General features: G+C 38.1%; 2 protein-coding genes across 23 annotated transcripts in view; one reads left to right on the plus strand and one right to left on the minus strand.

Annotated features, from left to right (window-relative positions):
• The window catches only part of limd1b (LIM domains containing 1b), a 129,044-nt gene extending 127,909 nt beyond the window's left edge, over nt 1-1,135 (minus strand). For all 21 annotated transcript variants that reach the window (XM_052135374.1, XM_052135392.1, XM_052135391.1 and 18 more), the window contains exon 1: nt 1,034-1,135. In XM_052135374.1, coding sequence (XP_051991334.1) covers nt 1,034-1,058 — 25 coding nt within the window. In that variant the 5' untranslated portion in view covers nt 1,059-1,135. The remainder of the gene's footprint in view (nt 1-1,033) is intronic.
• Nucleotides 1,136-3,134: 1,999 nt separating this feature from the next.
• On the plus strand, nt 3,135-14,863 carry LOC127650013 (CUB domain-containing protein 1-like). Of its 2 annotated transcripts, none has more exons than XM_052135120.1 (10): nt 3,135-3,216; nt 5,193-5,274; nt 7,741-7,956; nt 8,175-8,534; nt 8,647-9,006; nt 9,275-9,472; nt 10,251-10,628; nt 10,715-11,071; nt 11,220-11,307; nt 11,463-14,863. In XM_052135120.1, exons 2-10 carry the CDS (start codon nt 5,211-5,213, stop codon nt 12,013-12,015), a joined length of 2,574 nt encoding a protein of 857 aa, XP_051991080.1. In that variant the 5' UTR covers nt 3,135-3,216; nt 5,193-5,210; the 3' UTR covers nt 12,016-14,863. The 2 variants fall into 2 exon arrangements, with proteins under 2 accessions (XP_051991080.1, XP_051991081.1); XM_052135121.1 differs by lacking the exon at nt 3,135-3,216 and adding an exon at nt 4,807-4,825.
• Nucleotides 14,864-18,590: the final 3,727 nt, after the last annotated feature.

The following is an 18,590-nucleotide window of genomic DNA, read 5'->3' on the forward strand; positions in this document are numbered from 1 at the left end:
GTCTTGTGCCATAAATGCTGTTAAATGAGCTGAACATTTTTAATTGTTGGACTCGGGTAGTGGCATGATACTTAACTTTAGTATAATTACTCTACACTTTTTAAAACACCCCCTAAAGCAAAGCAGGCACATGCAGAGGGGGTGGCAGCCTACAGGGGCTCGAGCCCCAGCTCTTTTCCTGAGGTGTCCCACTGACAGAGCAGTGCTCCAGTGTTCAGTCAAGCGAGCACTGTCTGGGCCTGGTCTATACCGTGTGTTTGTATTAGTTTGTGTTAAGTCAGACATGATGTTATCCCTTATTCAGGGGTTATTTATTATGAACCAAACCTCCCTGTTCTCCAGAAATACAGAGAATGGTAAGACAAGTTGAATCGTCTTACAGTTGTGCATTCTTCTGTATGCATTTCTTTCTTAGCCACAATTTAACCATTTTTTATGTATTTATTTTTTTCCTTTGTATTGCAAATTATTCCAGCATTTATATTTTTGTCTTTAGCATATTTCAGAAAATAATTATGAATGCAAAATAATGTAAAAATAATTTTGACTACTAATTGAGCATAATATTGTGATACATTAACAGGTCTACTACTCCACTAATAAAAGTGTCTTTAATGTGTTTAGTTAAGCATTCAAATGTAACACATGGCAAAAAAAACAACAAACAATATAGTGAAAAAGAAATTGAGGTCTCGCACGCACCCCCACCTAGTCCAACGGAGAATGTACACCCCTTACAACACCCCCCACCCCCCCAAAATAAGAGTTTAGAGCCCCTGCCCCCATTAAATGTCTGTGCACGTCCCTGAAACAAAGTGACAAGATCCCATTGTTAAGAAATGAAAATGATTGTAAGTACTTTTGAATGAAACTTTTACAAAGATTTTTTTTTTTGCATATGTATTTTTAGAGGCATTATTGCAGTTACAGAGTTTCACAGAACTGTCATATTGTATCAGGAACAATTCTTTAGCTTTCCACTTCAAGCATGGTCACAATACACATTTAGATTCGGAACAGACATGGATCTTACCAAAGCATAGAGCGTTTGTGTCCATTTTCTGTGCGATGTAGACAAGAACAGTAAAGACACGTGAACTTCTGCGTGCAGACAGACTCTGTCTCCGACTGTAAGTGGAGAACATACTGTGAATTCTCTAGTGTGTGAGGGTGTATTTATATGTATTATAGCGTGTGTGTGTGAGAGGGAGAGAGGGAGAGGAGGGGAGCTGTGAAGGCCTTGATGGATAGATACAATATCATATAGCAGTTACAGAAATACTCAAACCAGCCATCTGGCACCAACAATCATGCATGCGATTATCTAATCAGCCAATCGTGTGGCAGCAGTGCAGTAAATAATAATAATTCCTTATATTTATATAGCGCTTTTCTAGGCACTCAAAGCACTTTACATAGCATAGGGATGATGATGCGACGGCAGCCATAGTGCACCAGAACGCCCACCACACACACCACACACCAGCTATTGGTGGGGAGGAGAGAGTAGAGTGATGTAGCTTGATAGGGGCCAATGGGGAGATTTTTAATGACCACAGAGAGTCAGGACCTCGGTTTAACATGTCCCCATCATTATACTGGGGCATTAGGACCCACACAGACCGTAGGGTGAGCACCCCCTGCTGGCCTCCCTAATACCTCTTCCAGCAGCAACCTTGGTTTTCCCCAGGAGGTCTCCCATCCAGGTACTGGCCAGACTCAACCCTGCTTAGCTTTAGCGGGCAACCAGTCAAGAGCTGCAGGGTGATATGGCTGCCAGTAAAAAATCATGCAGATACGGGTCAGGAGCTTCAGTTTGCATCAACCATCAGAATGGGGGAAAAAATGTGATCTCATTGATTTGGACCATGGCATGACTGTTGGTGTCAGACGGGCTGGTTTGAGTATTTCTGGGATTTTCTCACACAACAGTCTCTAGTACTTACTCAGAATGATGCCAAAAACAAAAAACATCCAGTGAGCGGCAGTTCTGTGGATGGAAATGTCTTGTTGATGAGAAAGATCAACAGAGAATGGCCAGACTGGTTATAACTGACAAAGTCTACGGTAACTCAGATAACCACGAAGAATATCATCTCTGAGGCGCGGGTTGGCGCTGTTTTGGTGGCACGAGGCGGACCTACGCAATATTAGGCAGGTGGTTTTAATGTAGTGACTGATTGGTGTATATGTGCAATATTAGGGTAGACCGATATATCGACCGATTGTGCGTTCAGATTAATTGGTGCCAATAGTCTAATTTCAAACATTTGCTGATTAAACAGTTTTGGTTTATAATATTAGTAAAATTGCACTTCTTTTGAGGAGATGCTTCTTAGTTATTAGAAAATATTTTAGTGTGTTTGATGATTCATCCATTTAAATTTATATTTAATGGTGGTGGTGTAGTGGGCTAAAGCACATAACTGGTAATCAGAAGGTTGCTGGTTTGATCCCCACAGCCACCACCATTGTGTCCTTGAGCAAGGCACTTAACTCCAGGTTGCTCCGGGGGGATTGTCCCTGTAATAAGTGCACTGTAAGTCACTTTGGATAAAAGCATCTGCCAAATATGTAAATGTAAATATTTCAGCATATTTTAAAGATTTGCACATCACATTCCATCAAATTAAATTGTGCACTTTTAACAAATTTAAAAAATAATAATAATAACTTTTATCGTGTGTCAAATTTGCACAAATCAATTTGATGGAATTGTGTTATTAAACTGAAACGCATTCATCTTAAATGAGTTTTTTGAGTGTAATTGTGATTATCGTTGATAACTAGCACATTTATTTATTTATTTTAATTGCATTTAAAAGTTTAAAAAGATAATCCGCTGTGAGACATTTGTGAAAACACTTTAATTATTTATTGTTTTGAGAAACATATCTTTCTTTTGGAAAATGACATAATGGTGTTGGATGTTTTGACTGAGTGGGTTTTAATATGTAATGCATTAAAAACTGTCCATTTTTGTAACCACAGGGCTCCTTTATGAGACCAAAGTCCATTAATGGGATGATAATCTAATGTACTATCAGTAGCGCCTCCCTTTTTAAAAGGAATGATTTTCAATAATGTATTTCCAGGAGTCACAAAAGTTTCATAGCTGCAACGGTAATGCATTCATAATAGTATTAAGTAGAAATGTGTGGCAGGAGACATTAGAAATAAACAGTATGAAAGTATGTTGGGTGTGATACCAGTTGGGTGAGTTATGCAAGCTTTTATTTATCATGCTTTGTGACTTTTCCCTTATTTAAGTACTGTAAGTGCCTTAAAGCTGTTGACATAGAAGTGACTGGAATGCTCTTGTCCTAAAAGGCAAGTGCGGACTCATTGCATGAAAACACATTTACAGGTAGTAAGTGGAAAGCGTTTGCATTCACAGACAGGAGGAAACATTTTTAAAAGAGGATACAAGACCACATTAATAACAATATTAATTAAAATACATTAATTAATTAATAAAAGGCATACAACATTTTAATCACATTCAAGCCTTTTTATTTTTTCATTTAAAAAAATGAATTACCATAAAAAATTCCAGAATGATGAAACATTTTTAAAATCAATCAAATATAATCTAAGGTTCGGTTTACAGAAGAAACCAAAACCCTGTATTTATGTACAGTTGGCTACATGTCATTTTCAAGCTAGTGTCACAATTAAAGACTGCAGCAAAAATGTTGTGTATTTGCGATTAAATATAATTGAGAAATATATTCAAATTTTATTGTAATGTGCATTGCACAGAAATGTCAGGCCACAACTTCTGCTAAAACTACCTGCAGGAGGAATTATTTATTTTATTTATGCCCAATAAAGGCTTGGCTCATGAATTTTTATCCCATCTTGCTGAGGTCAGAAAGGTGTGGGACATACAAAATAACAGTGACTCAGAACTAACTTTTTAATTCTTTAAAATTCTGTTTGAATTGTTGTGTGTCAATAATTTTTTATTTTAAATCACTAAGTACAGCTAATTAATATGAAAAGTCATGAATATGTGTCTTTTCTTGTTTTTTAAGTTATTTTTTGTTTATTGCTGTCATCCAAGCTGTTGTGTTTTTACGATTGTCATCATCCTGTAAATGCTTCACATTTTTAAAATATGTTTACATTTATTTTTTTGTAATCTGATAAACTAGTAAAAGAAATGCCTTATTTATTTGTTTATTTATTATTATTATTATTATTATTATTATTATTATTATTATGTTATATGCAGCTGGTGTAGCCTACACACTATCAGTGCTGTTTTATAGTTTATTTTTATTGCAAAACAATAAACATACAACCAGAGACACCCACATAAGAGTACCGGTTAAAGTTTAGACCAAAAATAATTCGATAAATAAATAAATAGATAAATACGCACTCATATATATTAATATAAATATTTTTTATATTAATATATCAAATGAGTTATTCTACTTTGATTAATTATACATTTAAGAGACTCAATAAATACAAATAAATCAGTTTTAAAAGTCTAATTTGACTCATGAATATTAATACATTCATGTTGACGTTCTTTGTTAGTCTTCCAATGAGGACCGTCTTGGCTTATGAATATTAACACATTCATGTTGACGTTCTTAGCCTTCCAATGAGGAACGCTTGGCTTATGAATATTAAGTGATATCCTTGGGCTAGACTGAAACGCTCTTTTCATCAATCTTAACTAAAGAAAAGTCAAGAAGGATGCCAGTCTGTCTTATAAATGTGAACAATGAGTAAAATATAGCGTGTCGTGCCTTTTGTGGCTTGAGCCTTTTTTCTTTGCCTGATTTGTGTAATTATTACGTTAATTCAGGTGAGTATCCATCAGATTATTGTTTCTTATAAAAGTAAAAGTGTTTATTGAATAACTATCCAATCAGATTATTGTTTCTTATAAAAGTAAAAGTGTTTATTGAATAACGCAGTCACTTTACCTGCTGTTCTATACTTCTGAACGCATGTTTGGACAGGTAGCGTGTGCGCGCGCACAAACGCACACGCACACGCACACGCACACGCACACGCACACGCACACGCACTTTGCGCACAACAGGTATCAGGTAACAGGAATCAGGAAGCGACTGTGCCATTTTACAAACTCAATCCAACATGCATGGTGCAAGGATGTAAAACAAACAAGGAATCTTTTTTTAATATATATTTTATTTGGGACATTTTAGGAAGATCTAAGCGGAATTATGGGCTCGTCTCTGGTCCCAGTGATCATTGCACTGATTTTATTGGAGATTCACAAAAACTCAGGTGAGCTGTGCGTGAAAGCACCACCCCAAACACTCCAACATATGAATGCACGAGTTTTTAAACATGCTTTTAACTATAATTTCCCCCCCTTTTTTTAAATAGTTTATTTGGTTTTAATTGGATTATAAATGTTGATATATAATGTTTTTATATAAAGTGTTTAAAAGGGGAAAACACAGTGATTTGACAGTTTGAGGACCTGTTTAGACAGTTAGTTGTTTTAAAGAAAGGTGCATGAATATATTGATAATTAATGTAATTGAACTGATGCAATTGCATGCTGGATGTTTATATATATATATAGATGCATATAAATGCATTTATCTGTGTAATGGTCTAATCAACAGATCTGAAGATGGCCTTCCCTCATGGCCAACTATTTAACAGTGTCATTTGCATTTATGACAGCTGCACTGACAACTGACTGTTAATTATTGACTAACAGTCTGTTACTGTACAAATGGAGGGCGGTTGGTTGAATCATGCTTTTGGGCAGGGAGGGAAAAACACAAGGCTTCCACTGCTGTTTCCTTATAGCCAAATGTCTTAAAGAGAAATGTCAACTGCAACGCTTCTGTTTGCTTTCTGTTGGCATTTAAGCTTTCGGGACAATGAACTTTCCTTTTTGAAGTGTCAAAGAGAGTGACCTTCAAAGTGTTGCTGATGCATTGGTTTGCATTGTAATTCTACACAATTAAAAGTGATTTTATTTTAAGCTATGCAGATTTAGGAGAGAATTCAAAAACTTTTTAGAGCTAGTTGGAGTTTTTAACTTTTTTTTTTACTACTGTCTAATCTCAGTATGTTGTTGAGTGTTTTGTGCATTTTATTTTCAAATGCATCATTTGTCAGATCATGCTGAAGTTGTTTTTAAAATCTGAGCATGTATCAAAATAGTGGGTTTAAAATAAGTCCGCTCCGTTGGCACAAACTGACAGGTGGGTTTGGCATTGTTTATCTTCCCTTTAGACTGTTGTTTAACAGTTATGTTGGTATAAACTAATATCACTGTTAATTTAATTATGTTGATTGGTCACGATGGGTGTGTCAGTGTTTTTGTCACAAACATAAGTCAATATTTGCAGTAATATTGTAGTCATTCATTGGGGTAATATGATCCAGGGAGCAGGTTCACATTCGGCTGGGTTTCTTGAAATTCAGTTTTAAATAAGCCATCATAATGAATCTGTTGCATCTCGCTGTTCAAACCTCGATTTTATTTCCCCAATGGTTTCTGCCTAAATGCTAGGGTATACTTACATTCCATGTGTCGTTGTAACTAGTGCATGTTCAAGTGCATTTAAAAGTATACTCTTTTGACCGCGAGCGCTTTCAAATGCGTTCAGCGCATGCACACTATAAATGCTTTGTGACACTCTTTTAGCAGTCAATGCTAGCACATGCACCAACGACATTTGTGTAATCAAAACCTAAACTTATGTGTCCTTCAAATGAGTGCTGTGCAAGATCTCAACTCAGCATTTGAAGGGTATGGTAATATAAAATAATGATTTTCAGAATATATATATATATATATATATATATATATATATATATATATATATATATATATATTATTTTTATATTTAATAATTAGTCAAGTCATATTTAGTTGTAAAGCACTTTTCACAACACTCATGGTTTCAAAGCAGCTTTACAGAAAATTATGTATTAACAGTAAAATATGTTATTAAAGTCCTCATTCTGCAATTATAATGAATAATGAGATTAAAATGCATGCCTTAATTATAGTCTTAATTATAGTATTATAAAGCTTAGAACGGGTGTGTGTACAGTATGTGACACCGCAAAGTCTCAGGCCAGACCAGAATCTTTTTTTTTTTTTCAATATATTTTTTTTCTCTCTAGAAATATCCTTTCTTGCCAAATTTCAACATGCATTGCTTACTTGAGCACCACATCTCAATGTGTCAGTCGTTGGAAGAAAAATATAATTGATAATATATAATACATAGAATTTATTGATAAAATTACGTATTTAGGTTTATTTTAAAGGTTTACATAACATATTTTGTCTAATATTTAATCTATACATGTTGTGCATTTTATTTTTAAATAATTAATGTGCCAGATTGTGATCAAATTGCTTTTTTTGGGGGGTAGTAATCAAAATAGAGAACAAATAAATAAATAAATATCTAAAATAGATCTTTTGAGGCTATCTGACAGGTGAGTTTTGCATTGTTTTTGCATAGTGTATCTTCTTGTTACGCCGCTATTTGTGTCCGTCATTGTTGAAAGCTCCATTTACACCAAGAGCGAAACTAAAAATAAAAAAAAACAACCACAGACTCAAAACGCATGACTTAAAAGCTTATATTTTATTGGTTGTTTTTTTCAATTTTGAAGATCTGGGTGAATATTCCTTTTAGTCTTCAAATTGTCTATAATGGTGTTTCTTAAGCTATTTGTTTATTTACTGTCTATTTTTTTAATTTTACTTAGAATGTCATAAAATAGAGGTGACCCCTGACCCCGGGACCATAGTGATCTTCAGTAAGAAAGCTGCTCAGGCAGTGAACTGCAGTGTTTGTACGGGTGAAGGCCCATCTCAAACCTGTAACTCATTTCTAAGACTTAAAGAACCTCAAACCACCACTGTGAATTTCAACTGCTCCCAACCGGGTGATGTCTTTACCGTAGAAATCAACCAAGAAATCGGTGAGTACAACCCTTTCTATGGTCATGTAACTCAGTGAGGTTACAGTGAGGTTACCCCCCCAGCTGTCCCATATATTGGGTGTTTTACAAAACCTTTGAATGTGGTTCATCCAATCAGTATTTAGTAGGGTTATAAGCCCTAGAATTGATAAAAATCACCTGTTCCAATTTGAGTTGTGATTCGCTGTTCCCTGTTACATTATTTATCTAAATCATAGATTGCACGGATTCGAGCTGCAACAACATCGATGCCGTACATCCAGATTCTACCCGATTCCTAGAGTTCACTAGAACATTCACTTGGGACCTGAAGGTTCCGGAATCCAAGACGTTCCAGCTGGACTTCCCAGCCCCAGGATTGAGGCAGATCAAGCCTTCGGAACCTTGTCCAAACAAGCACACATACACCCTCATTGCATACCAGCGAACAGGACCTACCTCTATTGGCACGTTTTGTCAGAACGGTACTATCAGTCGTATCCAGGTCCTCCATAAAGGACGTGTATCTTTGGAGGTTCCCAAAGGCACAGACCTGAACCCATCTGACTTTAAAGTGTCCATGGGAGCAGAGACAAAAGGTAAGAAATAATAATTTAGAAAATGCTTACAAAATCTGAGTTGATTTAATTAAATACATTTTGGGGGGCATTCAATATAACTTGCTTTATTTCTCATACTCTGCATCACCAGTGTTGGTTGAGGTGGATTCCAAGCTGCCAAGAGGACAGTCATCCACAGACTACTTCACACCAAACTACGCTTTAGGCCTCTTCAGTGACGAAAAAATGAAGTGGAACTTTGCTGTTGAGCCTATGCACAATTTCAGTGTCCTCTTTCAAGATTACACTGCACCTGAATGCCAGAAGAGGGCTCTGTCACTTGAGTACACACTGGGGGATAAGACTGTACTCACAAAGACCTTAAAGGATGATCAGCCGGCCAATAAACAGGGAGATTTCAGCCTGGCTTTGGCCAATTGTGAACAAAAGAGAGGGACAAAAGGGCTTTCATTGAACTTCAAAGTGTCCGTGTTCCGGAGTGGGAGCCCATGTAAGAATAACTACAGTACACAACTTTTTAACAGGGTTTCATTTAAATAAATATTTTTAGAGTTGGGACCTTTTTAGTAGGGATGCACCAATAGAACCTTTCTGGTCAATGCTGATGCGTCTAAACTAAAAGGCACGATGGACCGATATGGTCCCGATATATTGTGCATCTCTAAATTTTTGGGTTAGTTTCGAATCAATAACTTGAATAAGTCATGTTTCAGGGTTGTGGAGAAATTACATCTTTTCTGTCTCTGTATTCTGTTCAGATCTTTGCACCGTGGATCTCCAGAACGAGGAGGGATTGAGCCTCCAAATAGAAAATAAAAACCCAAAGTCTTACTGTGAAATGAAAATGAACTCTGTGGTGCAGGAGAAGATAGTGGTACCTGTGGGAACCAAAGCTGACTTGTCCTTCCTCGACTGCCCTGTTGAGGAACTGCAGCTGACGGGCACCAAAAATATTGGTAACTAGGAAACTGTGAGATGGTTTCTGTACCCATTCTCAATGGAGTGCCACAATAAATGTGATCTTGAACAACAAAGTACCACCATAACATCTCATGTACTGGGATTCCACCCAGTAGGACGAGCTTCTGAATCCTTGTTGGTCCTGGAACAGCACTCCTGTCAACACAGTCAGATTTTAGGGTTAAAAGTAGGGGCTAGGGCTTGGGTTGAAGCTTGAACAACAGTCTTATTAGCCTATCATCTCCCTGTGATTTCAGGGGTAGTTAATGGTTCAGGTTGTGGCCTTGTTTGTTTAGCAGAAAAGTTGTTCCAGGACCAAAACAGATGTTGATCCAGGAACACACCCGCTTGGTGAAATCATGGTCACCATTCTGTCTCAGAGATGTGGCAACCTTTTGGTCTGTTGGTCTACCTGTTTACACCTGATATAGGCATTCTTTCAGTGCTAAATGCATGTGTAAACATGGCCCAATGTGTCTTGGAGATTCATTGTAATGCCAGCACTTAAAGCAAAAGACACATGGCCAGATTGCATTTGTAGTGTAATGCTAAAATGTCCTTGAAATTCTTGATGAAATCAGATAATCTCAAGACTAATGTACCAGATGGAAATGGAAGTCTGTCATGGCTGTCCACTTGGAATAGGTTCACCCAAGACGGATGTTCATACCAGGTGTACGCAGGGTCTTAAAGCATGTCTAGAGACCGATTTCTCATCTTGCCACATTCTTTTGATTGCTTTTCTCCTTAACCCCCTTTCTTTGTTCCTTCTAGATTGTCTGACTGGGTCTACCTGTGCAGTGAGCGGGACTACCCTAACCATTCCGATGCTGGGCAGTACTCTGCCTGCCCCCCTTCAACAGTTTACCTGGCTCCTCCGTGTACCTGATCAGAACACTGTGGATCTCACCTATCCACAGGGAAACCTACACCAATCTGTACCAGAGAAGGAGTGCAACGAAAGGGTATCCCTACTTGTCTCTGAGAGTGATGGCTCTAACATCGGCCAGTTTTGTTCCTTTGGCAAAGGTGCTATCCAAAAAATCCAGATCAAAGCGAATGTTTCCATTACCGCAATGCCCAAAAGTATCAAGGACCTAAGCCAGGACAAAGGACCCTTCTTAAATATCACCTTGAGCCCAGAGATCTCAGGTAAGCAGATTTTTCCCAGGTGATTCTTACCTTGACCCTTTGAAAGGTGACAATTTCAAAGCATTTGTCTCTCTCTTTCTACACAGAGAATGTAGTCTACTCCGTTTCTCCACTTGTTTTGGGAACCACATACCTTGCAACGCCCAACTGGCCCAATGGTATGAATCCTTCTTCCTCTGTCACATGGATCGTGAATGTTCCCCAAGAGCACCGGGCAGAGCTGCAGTTCACCAACGTCAGTAAGCCCAAGTGTGACACAGGGCACACCACAGTCGAGATTCAGCAGCTGGGCTCAAATGGGCATTCGCAGTCCTGGAGAGAAGATCAAAGTGTCCCCAACATAGTCAATCAACTAGAGAGCTTCTACCTTAATATGTCCAACTGTGAGCCCAAAAGTGGCAGCTTTGCTGTGCTCTCAAAGGTCACTCTGCTGAAGGAAACCAGTAAGCAAAACTCTTTGTACGCATTTGCATCTTGATTACAGTCTATATAGCGTTTGTTATTGCTGAAGTTACTGTTAAAAGGATTGTGATGTAAGATGGATTGGGTTGCTTCTGCTCTAAATAATAATTCCCACTTTTCTCTGCACAGAAAATGTCTTAGGAATTATCTTCGCTGTAGTTGGGGTGCTGCTGATCCTGCTAATCATTGCACTTATTGTAGTTTGCGTCATTTGCAAGTGAGTCCATCTTTTTCATCCAGTGTTCTAGTGAAGTTTTGTTGGCAATATTTTGCTTGAGCATAAGCGTCTTATTTATTTATTGGCTGAAACGAATAGACATCGGGACTGCTCCCAATGCCCTTGGAATAAATTTTCACCCTTCTCATTTACAGGAAAAAGAAACCTAAAGCCAACAGGTCTTCCATCGTTATGCCCAGAGGAAATGCCTTACTTCCAGGTAATGCCACCTTCCCCAAAACCAGAGCGGACAACGAGTCCCACGTATACGCCTCCATTGAAGACTCCAAGGTGTACGGACATCTTTTGGACAAGGACCAACCTGCAGTGGAGAGTGACAATGGAGCCTGGAGCAATGGACATCAGGTAGACATGTACCGTCCATTTACAGGACCAACAGACCCCACCCCAGTGATTACAGAATCTCCGGTGGATTATTCACTGGACAGAGGGGAAGAAAGAGGAGGGGATAGGTCTTTCCTAGACCCATCCAGCACCTTTATGCCTGGGAGGCCTCGTACGCCACTTATATCACAGAGCAGCTTGGGTTTCGAAGATCGTAGGATGGTGGCCAATGAGTTAAACACTTTCAAGTCTTTTGGTGATATAAATGCCATTCGTCTGTCTGCCGATGAATCCAGATTACAACCTCAATCAGATTCAGACTCTGATTTGTATACTGAGCCAGAATACGAGGAGACTGTGTAAGGATGGAGCCAGACGTGATAAGTAGCTAATGCGTATAAGTATTCTCGTAAAAAACTGCAGAACAATATTGCGAACACTTTGACATTCATGTTGGGAGTTATGTGTTGAAACAAAAATGGAATCAGCTTCAAGTATATTTGCACAGACGATGTGTTTGATTTTCTTTTTTGTTTCGATGCTAAATGTTGTCCAGTCTCTCTCACGCTGCCCTAGTGGTGAACCTTGTAATTTACATGTATAGTTTATTGAAATTTTGGTTTCACAGATTTTTATACTGGGTTTTAGTTTGAATGTACAGAATTAATGCTCTTGAGGGGCTCCGATAAGAACCGACCTCCCTTGTGGGTGTTGTGACTCATTATTGGACATTTTAGTTTTAACATTGGATGTCTGTTTTTACTGGGTAAATTTGGCCCCTGCTTTAAAATGTAATGTATTTTTCCTTTAATTTGAGCTATTCTGTATGTTTATCCCATGGATTCATAAAATAAATTCACAGGTATTTTAATAGAGCATAGTGATCAAAGTGTGATCAGACAAAGTAAAGTATATGGTGCGGCTGTGGCTCAGGTGGTAGAGCGGGTCGGCTGCCAATCGGAGGGTTGGCGGTTCGATTCCCGGCCCACAGGACTCCACATGCGGAAGTGTCCTTGGGCAAGACACTGAACCCCAAGTTGCTCCTGATGGCTGGCTAGCACCTTACATGGCAGCTCTGCTGACACTGGGGTGTGTGTGGGTGAATGGGACACAGTGTAAAGCACTTTGGTAACCTCTAAGGCTAAAAAATAAGTGCAGACCATTTACCATATTTGCAGGACTTTATGAGGGTGGACATAGCTATACATAACTCTTTGTAAATGAACATCACATCTGAATAACTGTTCAGTACATCTGTAATGCGTCTTTGTTTATCTGATTTATTTGTTGGTGTCTGAATCTTAGTGGAGGTTGTCCAAAATGTGGTGCTTTTCCTTTATTGCAGTGTTCATACTTATGAAATTATAGATCAGCTCCTGTTTTCATTTTTGTTTATGGAGTGTGATTTCTCAAAAGGAAAGAAAAATTGCAATCTTTGTTCTCCTCAACCTTTACAAAAGAAAAATATACAATTATAGGACAAACACAATGCAGGCAATGCTACCAATAGATTGTGCAAAAGAAAGGACAGCTGAGGTCAAGAAAACTGCAGCAAACGGACTCAAGCGATGTTGAACTCGCAGATGGATGCTCTCTCCTCGTGGCAGTTCTCGTCCACCCACTTGACACCGGAGGCAGCAGAGAGTACGGCACAGTTTTCCAAACTTCTGCCTTCAGGATGTGGGGCTTTCCAGTTCTTGTAACAAATGTATGAGCTGGTCTGGTCCATCCACACGCCCTCCACCTGCATGCTGTTTATGCCCAGCCGGATTTCACCGTCCGGTCCAATGCTCTGCCATACGTAATCATAGAGTTAGGTGTTTTTGTCCACTGAAAGAGGAGCGCTAAGTGCTAATTCATTTGCTGCGTGGTAGCACTTTTCAATGTGGCCAGCAGAAAGCACATGCTGTGGATCTTGATGCCCATCGGACAAACTACAGAAGTGTAAAGACACATTAAGGCTTGGTCTGCAGTCTGAAAAGGGGACAAATAACCGGAAAACAGGCCTTTTTGTAACTTTTTGGAAACTGACTAAATGTACTATGAATACTCCAACAGTCCACCCAGAACATTTATTAAAATCAAGATGCAAAAATTACACATTGTTAGAAATCATCACAGTATTTACAGTATGTCATAACCATGAGCTCATTAACCGCCCACTTTTACATATCCACACATGTTTAATTTTCAGCAGCATGGTTAGCCCAAAGATTAGCTAGAGGTTGTTTACATATAGAAGTCCTAAAGGTTCAGTTGCATTAACAACCTGTTTAATTCTAAGTGTCAGAGGAAGGATGGAAAATTGTCATGAAAAAGTAAATTTGAACTTTTATTTTGGTGTAAACAAAATCTTAAGCAGACTTCAGTGAAAAAACAAGTTCAAGACCCACTTGCTCAAAGACATGCGTTGCTTTGGATAGGCAACAGAGAGATGTTTGGCTTTGATGCAGCCTCGGTCAATGATGTGTCACTGACTTTTTTATTTAACAGTCTCCGCAGCGGAGGCAACTGACACTTGTCCTCCACCACCTGGATTGAGGCGAGTAACCGCACCACCACGAGGACCAACTTAGTGGGAATTGGGAATTCCAAATTGGGAGAAAAGGGGATGATAATAAAAAAAAAATTATCATGAGAAATGAAGAATAATCTTTATTTTCTCAAAAATATATGAGTAACTTTTGTCCACCAAAGTCAGGTGGTGTAACCAATATGCAAATAGCCATTTTGTTGTCATGCAACAGAAAGGACCCCTTAAAACCCTCAACTTTGCAAAGTAAAAAAAATGATATTTTGACATTTATCAAAGTCACATTTTGTTCAGGTCACACGGGGTATCCCAAAGAAAATGTTTTGATATTCTTGAAAATTAGTTTTAATTGAAGTTAAATGAATGATTACGTTGTGTACACTCGTGTGTTCAGTATTTTAATACCTTTTTATTTTTTTAATTAATACTTTTTATTTAATACTAATATTTGGATGTAATTTTTTTGTAGAAAATGCTATAAATGTTTTTCAAAACTGTATGAACCCAAATTGACCCAAAGATCACATTTCTACAAAATCGACACGCGTGTTTTAAACTAGATTCAACTAAACGAGACTTCTCATGTTTATCACCTTGGACAATTTGTCCTTAATTGTCAATGACCCGCCTATAATGTGTCAATGTGATGTGCACATTTTTAATAAAATATTAAATAATCCACAATTTTGTCTGAATATTTGTTCCTTACATCAGACAGTGGATGAAGTCTGGCTCAAAACTCTCCAAAAGAAATTAAAAAATCTGCACATGGTGTCAATGTGTCTCATGTAAGCAGAAGATTGGCCACACTCATACATATCTTTTGGGACAACGTTCTGTAGTCTTGTCTCATTTTTGACTCCAAAAACTTTGCTTTAACAGATCATAGAGTAAATGCACAGATTATGCATCCCTATTGCTGAGCGTGTGTTAATACAGTTTCACGGGGAACAACCCTGAATTAATAACGCTGAAGTTGTCACGTGTCTGCAGAGCTTGCTGTTCTTTGTGTCATTGATCTGCTGTTGTATTGCAGCACTCGTCCTGTGCAAAAACAATCCCTCTTCTCAGAATCTTAAATTTGACCTAAACCTGTAATTAAACATTAGAATTAATAAGATAAATCGATACACGGTGAGTTAAAGAACTTGTTTTGCTTTTTTGTAAAATTGCCTCTATTCCAACAGCATCTTTTATATCAAATAAACGCTCACACAGCTCTGATGCTTCTGGAGCTTCTGAAGCTCAAACGCATCAGTGCCAACTTTCAACTTGTGTTAAACACATTACTATTGAACAAATATTCATATTAGAAAACAAAACAATAATTCCTGCCTTTTTTTAGAAGTGGGTTTATTTTGGGAGAGTTCTGCTGGAGTGAGGTGTGGATGAGGAGCAGAAGACAGCCGCTTCTGAATGTCACGGTGAAGTGTGTGTGTGTGTGTGTGTGAAGAGAAGTTTTTCTTCTCAGTCCAGCTCATAGGAGAAAGGTTCGGTAACAGGAACCTGCTGAAGTCATCCTTCATCATACACAGCCCAGAGGAGTGACGTTCTCATCCATCTCACACACACACACACACACACACACACACACACACAGACAGACAGACACACACAGGCAGACAGACATGCAGACAGACACAGACACGGAGACAGGGAGGCAGATACACAGACAGACACACACACACAGACATACATTCACACGCAGGCAGAGACAGGCAGATACACAGACGGGCACACACACACACAGGCAGGCAGATAGACAGACAGACACACACACACACGAAGACAGACACACACACACAGACTGACACACACACAGGCAGGCAGATAGACAGACAGACACACACACACATGCAGACAGACAGACACACAGACATACATTCACATGCAGGCAGAGACAGGCAGATACACAGACGGGCACACACACACACACAGGCAGGCAGATAGACAGACAGATACACACACGCAGAAAGAAACACACACAAACAGAACAATTCTCAACAAGACTCATGTTGGTTTGAATGTTGTGAACTTCACAAAAACTGTTAAGAAATTACATTTCATCCTAAAATTTATATTTTGCATAAAGAAAATGAAGCTGATGTTTAAGACCATTGTAATTTTTTTTTTTATTGTAACATTCTTTTCATGGCCATAAAACGTATTCAAAACCCCCAAGCCCAATTGTCATCATACTCAAAAAAGTTATTAGCTTATTTTAATTTCCTCATTTAAATGTCATATTCATCGATCCATCATCAGTTGAATTGTCACGTTTAATGAAATTAAAATAACGAAACTTAAAATACTTTTTTATATTAATTTATTTAATTAAAGATCACTCAGTTCAATTTGATGGAAGTTTGTTGTGAAATTTAAATGCGTAAATATTAAAATAATTTTTTGAGTGCAGCCAAAAATATTTTAGCCTATTTTTTCCCCCAATGCACTCTAAGTCCTCGTGGTTGCATAGTAACTCGCCTCAATCCAGGTGGTGGCGGACGTATCTCAGTTGCCTTCACATCTGAGACCGTCAATCCACACATCTTATCACGGTGACTCGAGTTACCGCGGAGTTACGCCCCGTCGCGAGTGAGAACCACATTATAGTGACCACGAGGAGGTTACCCCATGTGACTCTTCCCTCCCTAGCAACCAGGCCAATTTGGTTGCTTAGGAGTCCTGGTTGGAGTCACTCAGCACATCCTGGATTCAAACTCACGACTCCAGGGGTGAAAAATATTTTAACCTATTTTTAAGATTTATGCATTTCAATTAAATAAAATTGATGAATTTGTAAAGAAATTGACATAAATCTTAAAAATAGGTTAAAATAATTTCGAATGACATTATATACCGTACATAAAGTACATTTGTGAAGTGTGATTGTCAACATTGTTAGCATCATAGTATTTGTTTTACTGAATTTAGTTTATGCTGATTTTAATGTAAAAAAAAATATATTGTTTTCTGACAGAATGGAGCAAGTTGTGCTTAACTCTAATAATAATAATAATATTAATATTAAAATAAGTGTCCTATAATAAGTTTTATTTTCTAAAAGCAAAAATCTAATTTATATTTGATTATCAGGTGAAATATAACATTTCTTTGTGAGATTCACCCTCTTTTGCTTTAGGCATTACACCTACTTTTCACTCATTTAAAATGCTCTACTATGATTTATTATGAAGATTACAAAGTTGGAACCATTTTGCAAATGAAACCACATGCTCAGACAGAATAGCGGTTTCTCAGATATCTGAAGCGTCCTGCCAATGTTATAAAGGTTTTCAGGACATATTTCAGTGCGGCATACTTCATGTATTTCTGTATCTGTGCTGAGATTGCTATTGTTTATTTTGGATGCGTTTTGTTGCAAAGCTATTATGGGATGGAATCTGTCCAGACTCGCAGCAGCTGTTAGGTCTGAGTGCACAGATCCACCTCAGATGACACGTGGCATAGAGACATCCAATCTCATCCAGCCGGATGCACACTTGGGACAATCCAAAAAAAAAACCGGACAGTCTCTGTATATTATTCTGCATGCTTCCAATATAGATAGTACGGAAGCCCTGAACCGCAAGCTGAAAAAAAAAATATATATATTTTTTTTAATTTTTATGGAATACTTTAGTTTGTTTTCACCTTGCGGCTTCCGTAAGTTAGCTTGATTTAACTCAGGACAAATGTGATTTTGTCTTTGGTCGAGGATCACTGCACAGACCTTTAAAATATTAGGTTTTTTTTAAGCAAGTATGAAGAACAATATGATTCAGATATTCATATACTGGACCCTGTGTTTGCAGGATGCTCCTCAGTGGGTCTAAATCAAATACAATGGTAATATTGTCAATCATACAAAACTATTCTGTAATGCACCATGAGTACCGTGCAAATACCCCTGTATGGGAATATGGAAATCATATTGTCCCATAGTACCGCCATACTCAAAACAGTACCTGTTAAAACCTGTTAGAAGTTTAGTGCTGCCGTTAACAGGTGCTTCAAATCAGCACTAAACTACTAGAGCAGATGCTCAAACCAGGTCTGACATAAGATACCACTGATGCATCTCTTCATCACATTCATTTATCCGATTGCAGAGTAATTCTGTTTTTACATTATGAATGCATAAGAGGAGAACCAGGACAACTTCATTTTAATATAAACACAGTTTGATCAAATGCAACGTAAACTTTCGGCCAACAGCCCTCAATCTGTCTCGTCTTCTGTTCCACTCATCAAATACATTCAAGTGGACAAAAGTGCTCATATTTCACCCAAACACCTCAAGATATTTATGCAGGAAAACATTCGATCTGACACTCAAGAGAAAAATACATTAAGCATTTTTTCCATTTCTGGCCACTTCACTTCAAATCTCTAGTCTCACGTT

Source organism: Xyrauchen texanus, chromosome 10, assembly GCF_025860055.1.
Source record: "Xyrauchen texanus isolate HMW12.3.18 chromosome 10, RBS_HiC_50CHRs, whole genome shotgun sequence".
NCBI classification, from domain to species: domain Eukaryota; kingdom Metazoa; phylum Chordata; class Actinopteri; order Cypriniformes; family Catostomidae; genus Xyrauchen; species Xyrauchen texanus.

Excerpts from the sequence above, each read along its gene's own strand:
- LOC127650013 (XM_052135120.1), top strand. The coding sequence starts at position 5,211 with ATGGGCTCGTCTCTGGTCCCAGTGATCATTGCACTGATTTTATTGGAG. Across the intron at positions 8,535-8,646 it reads CATGGGAGCAGAGACAAAAG|TGTTGGTTGAGGTGGATTCC; the intron begins GTAAGAAATAAT and ends CTGCATCACCAG. Across the intron at positions 11,308-11,462 it reads GTAGTTTGCGTCATTTGCAA|GAAAAAGAAACCTAAAGCCA; the intron begins GTGAGTCCATCT and ends TCTCATTTACAG.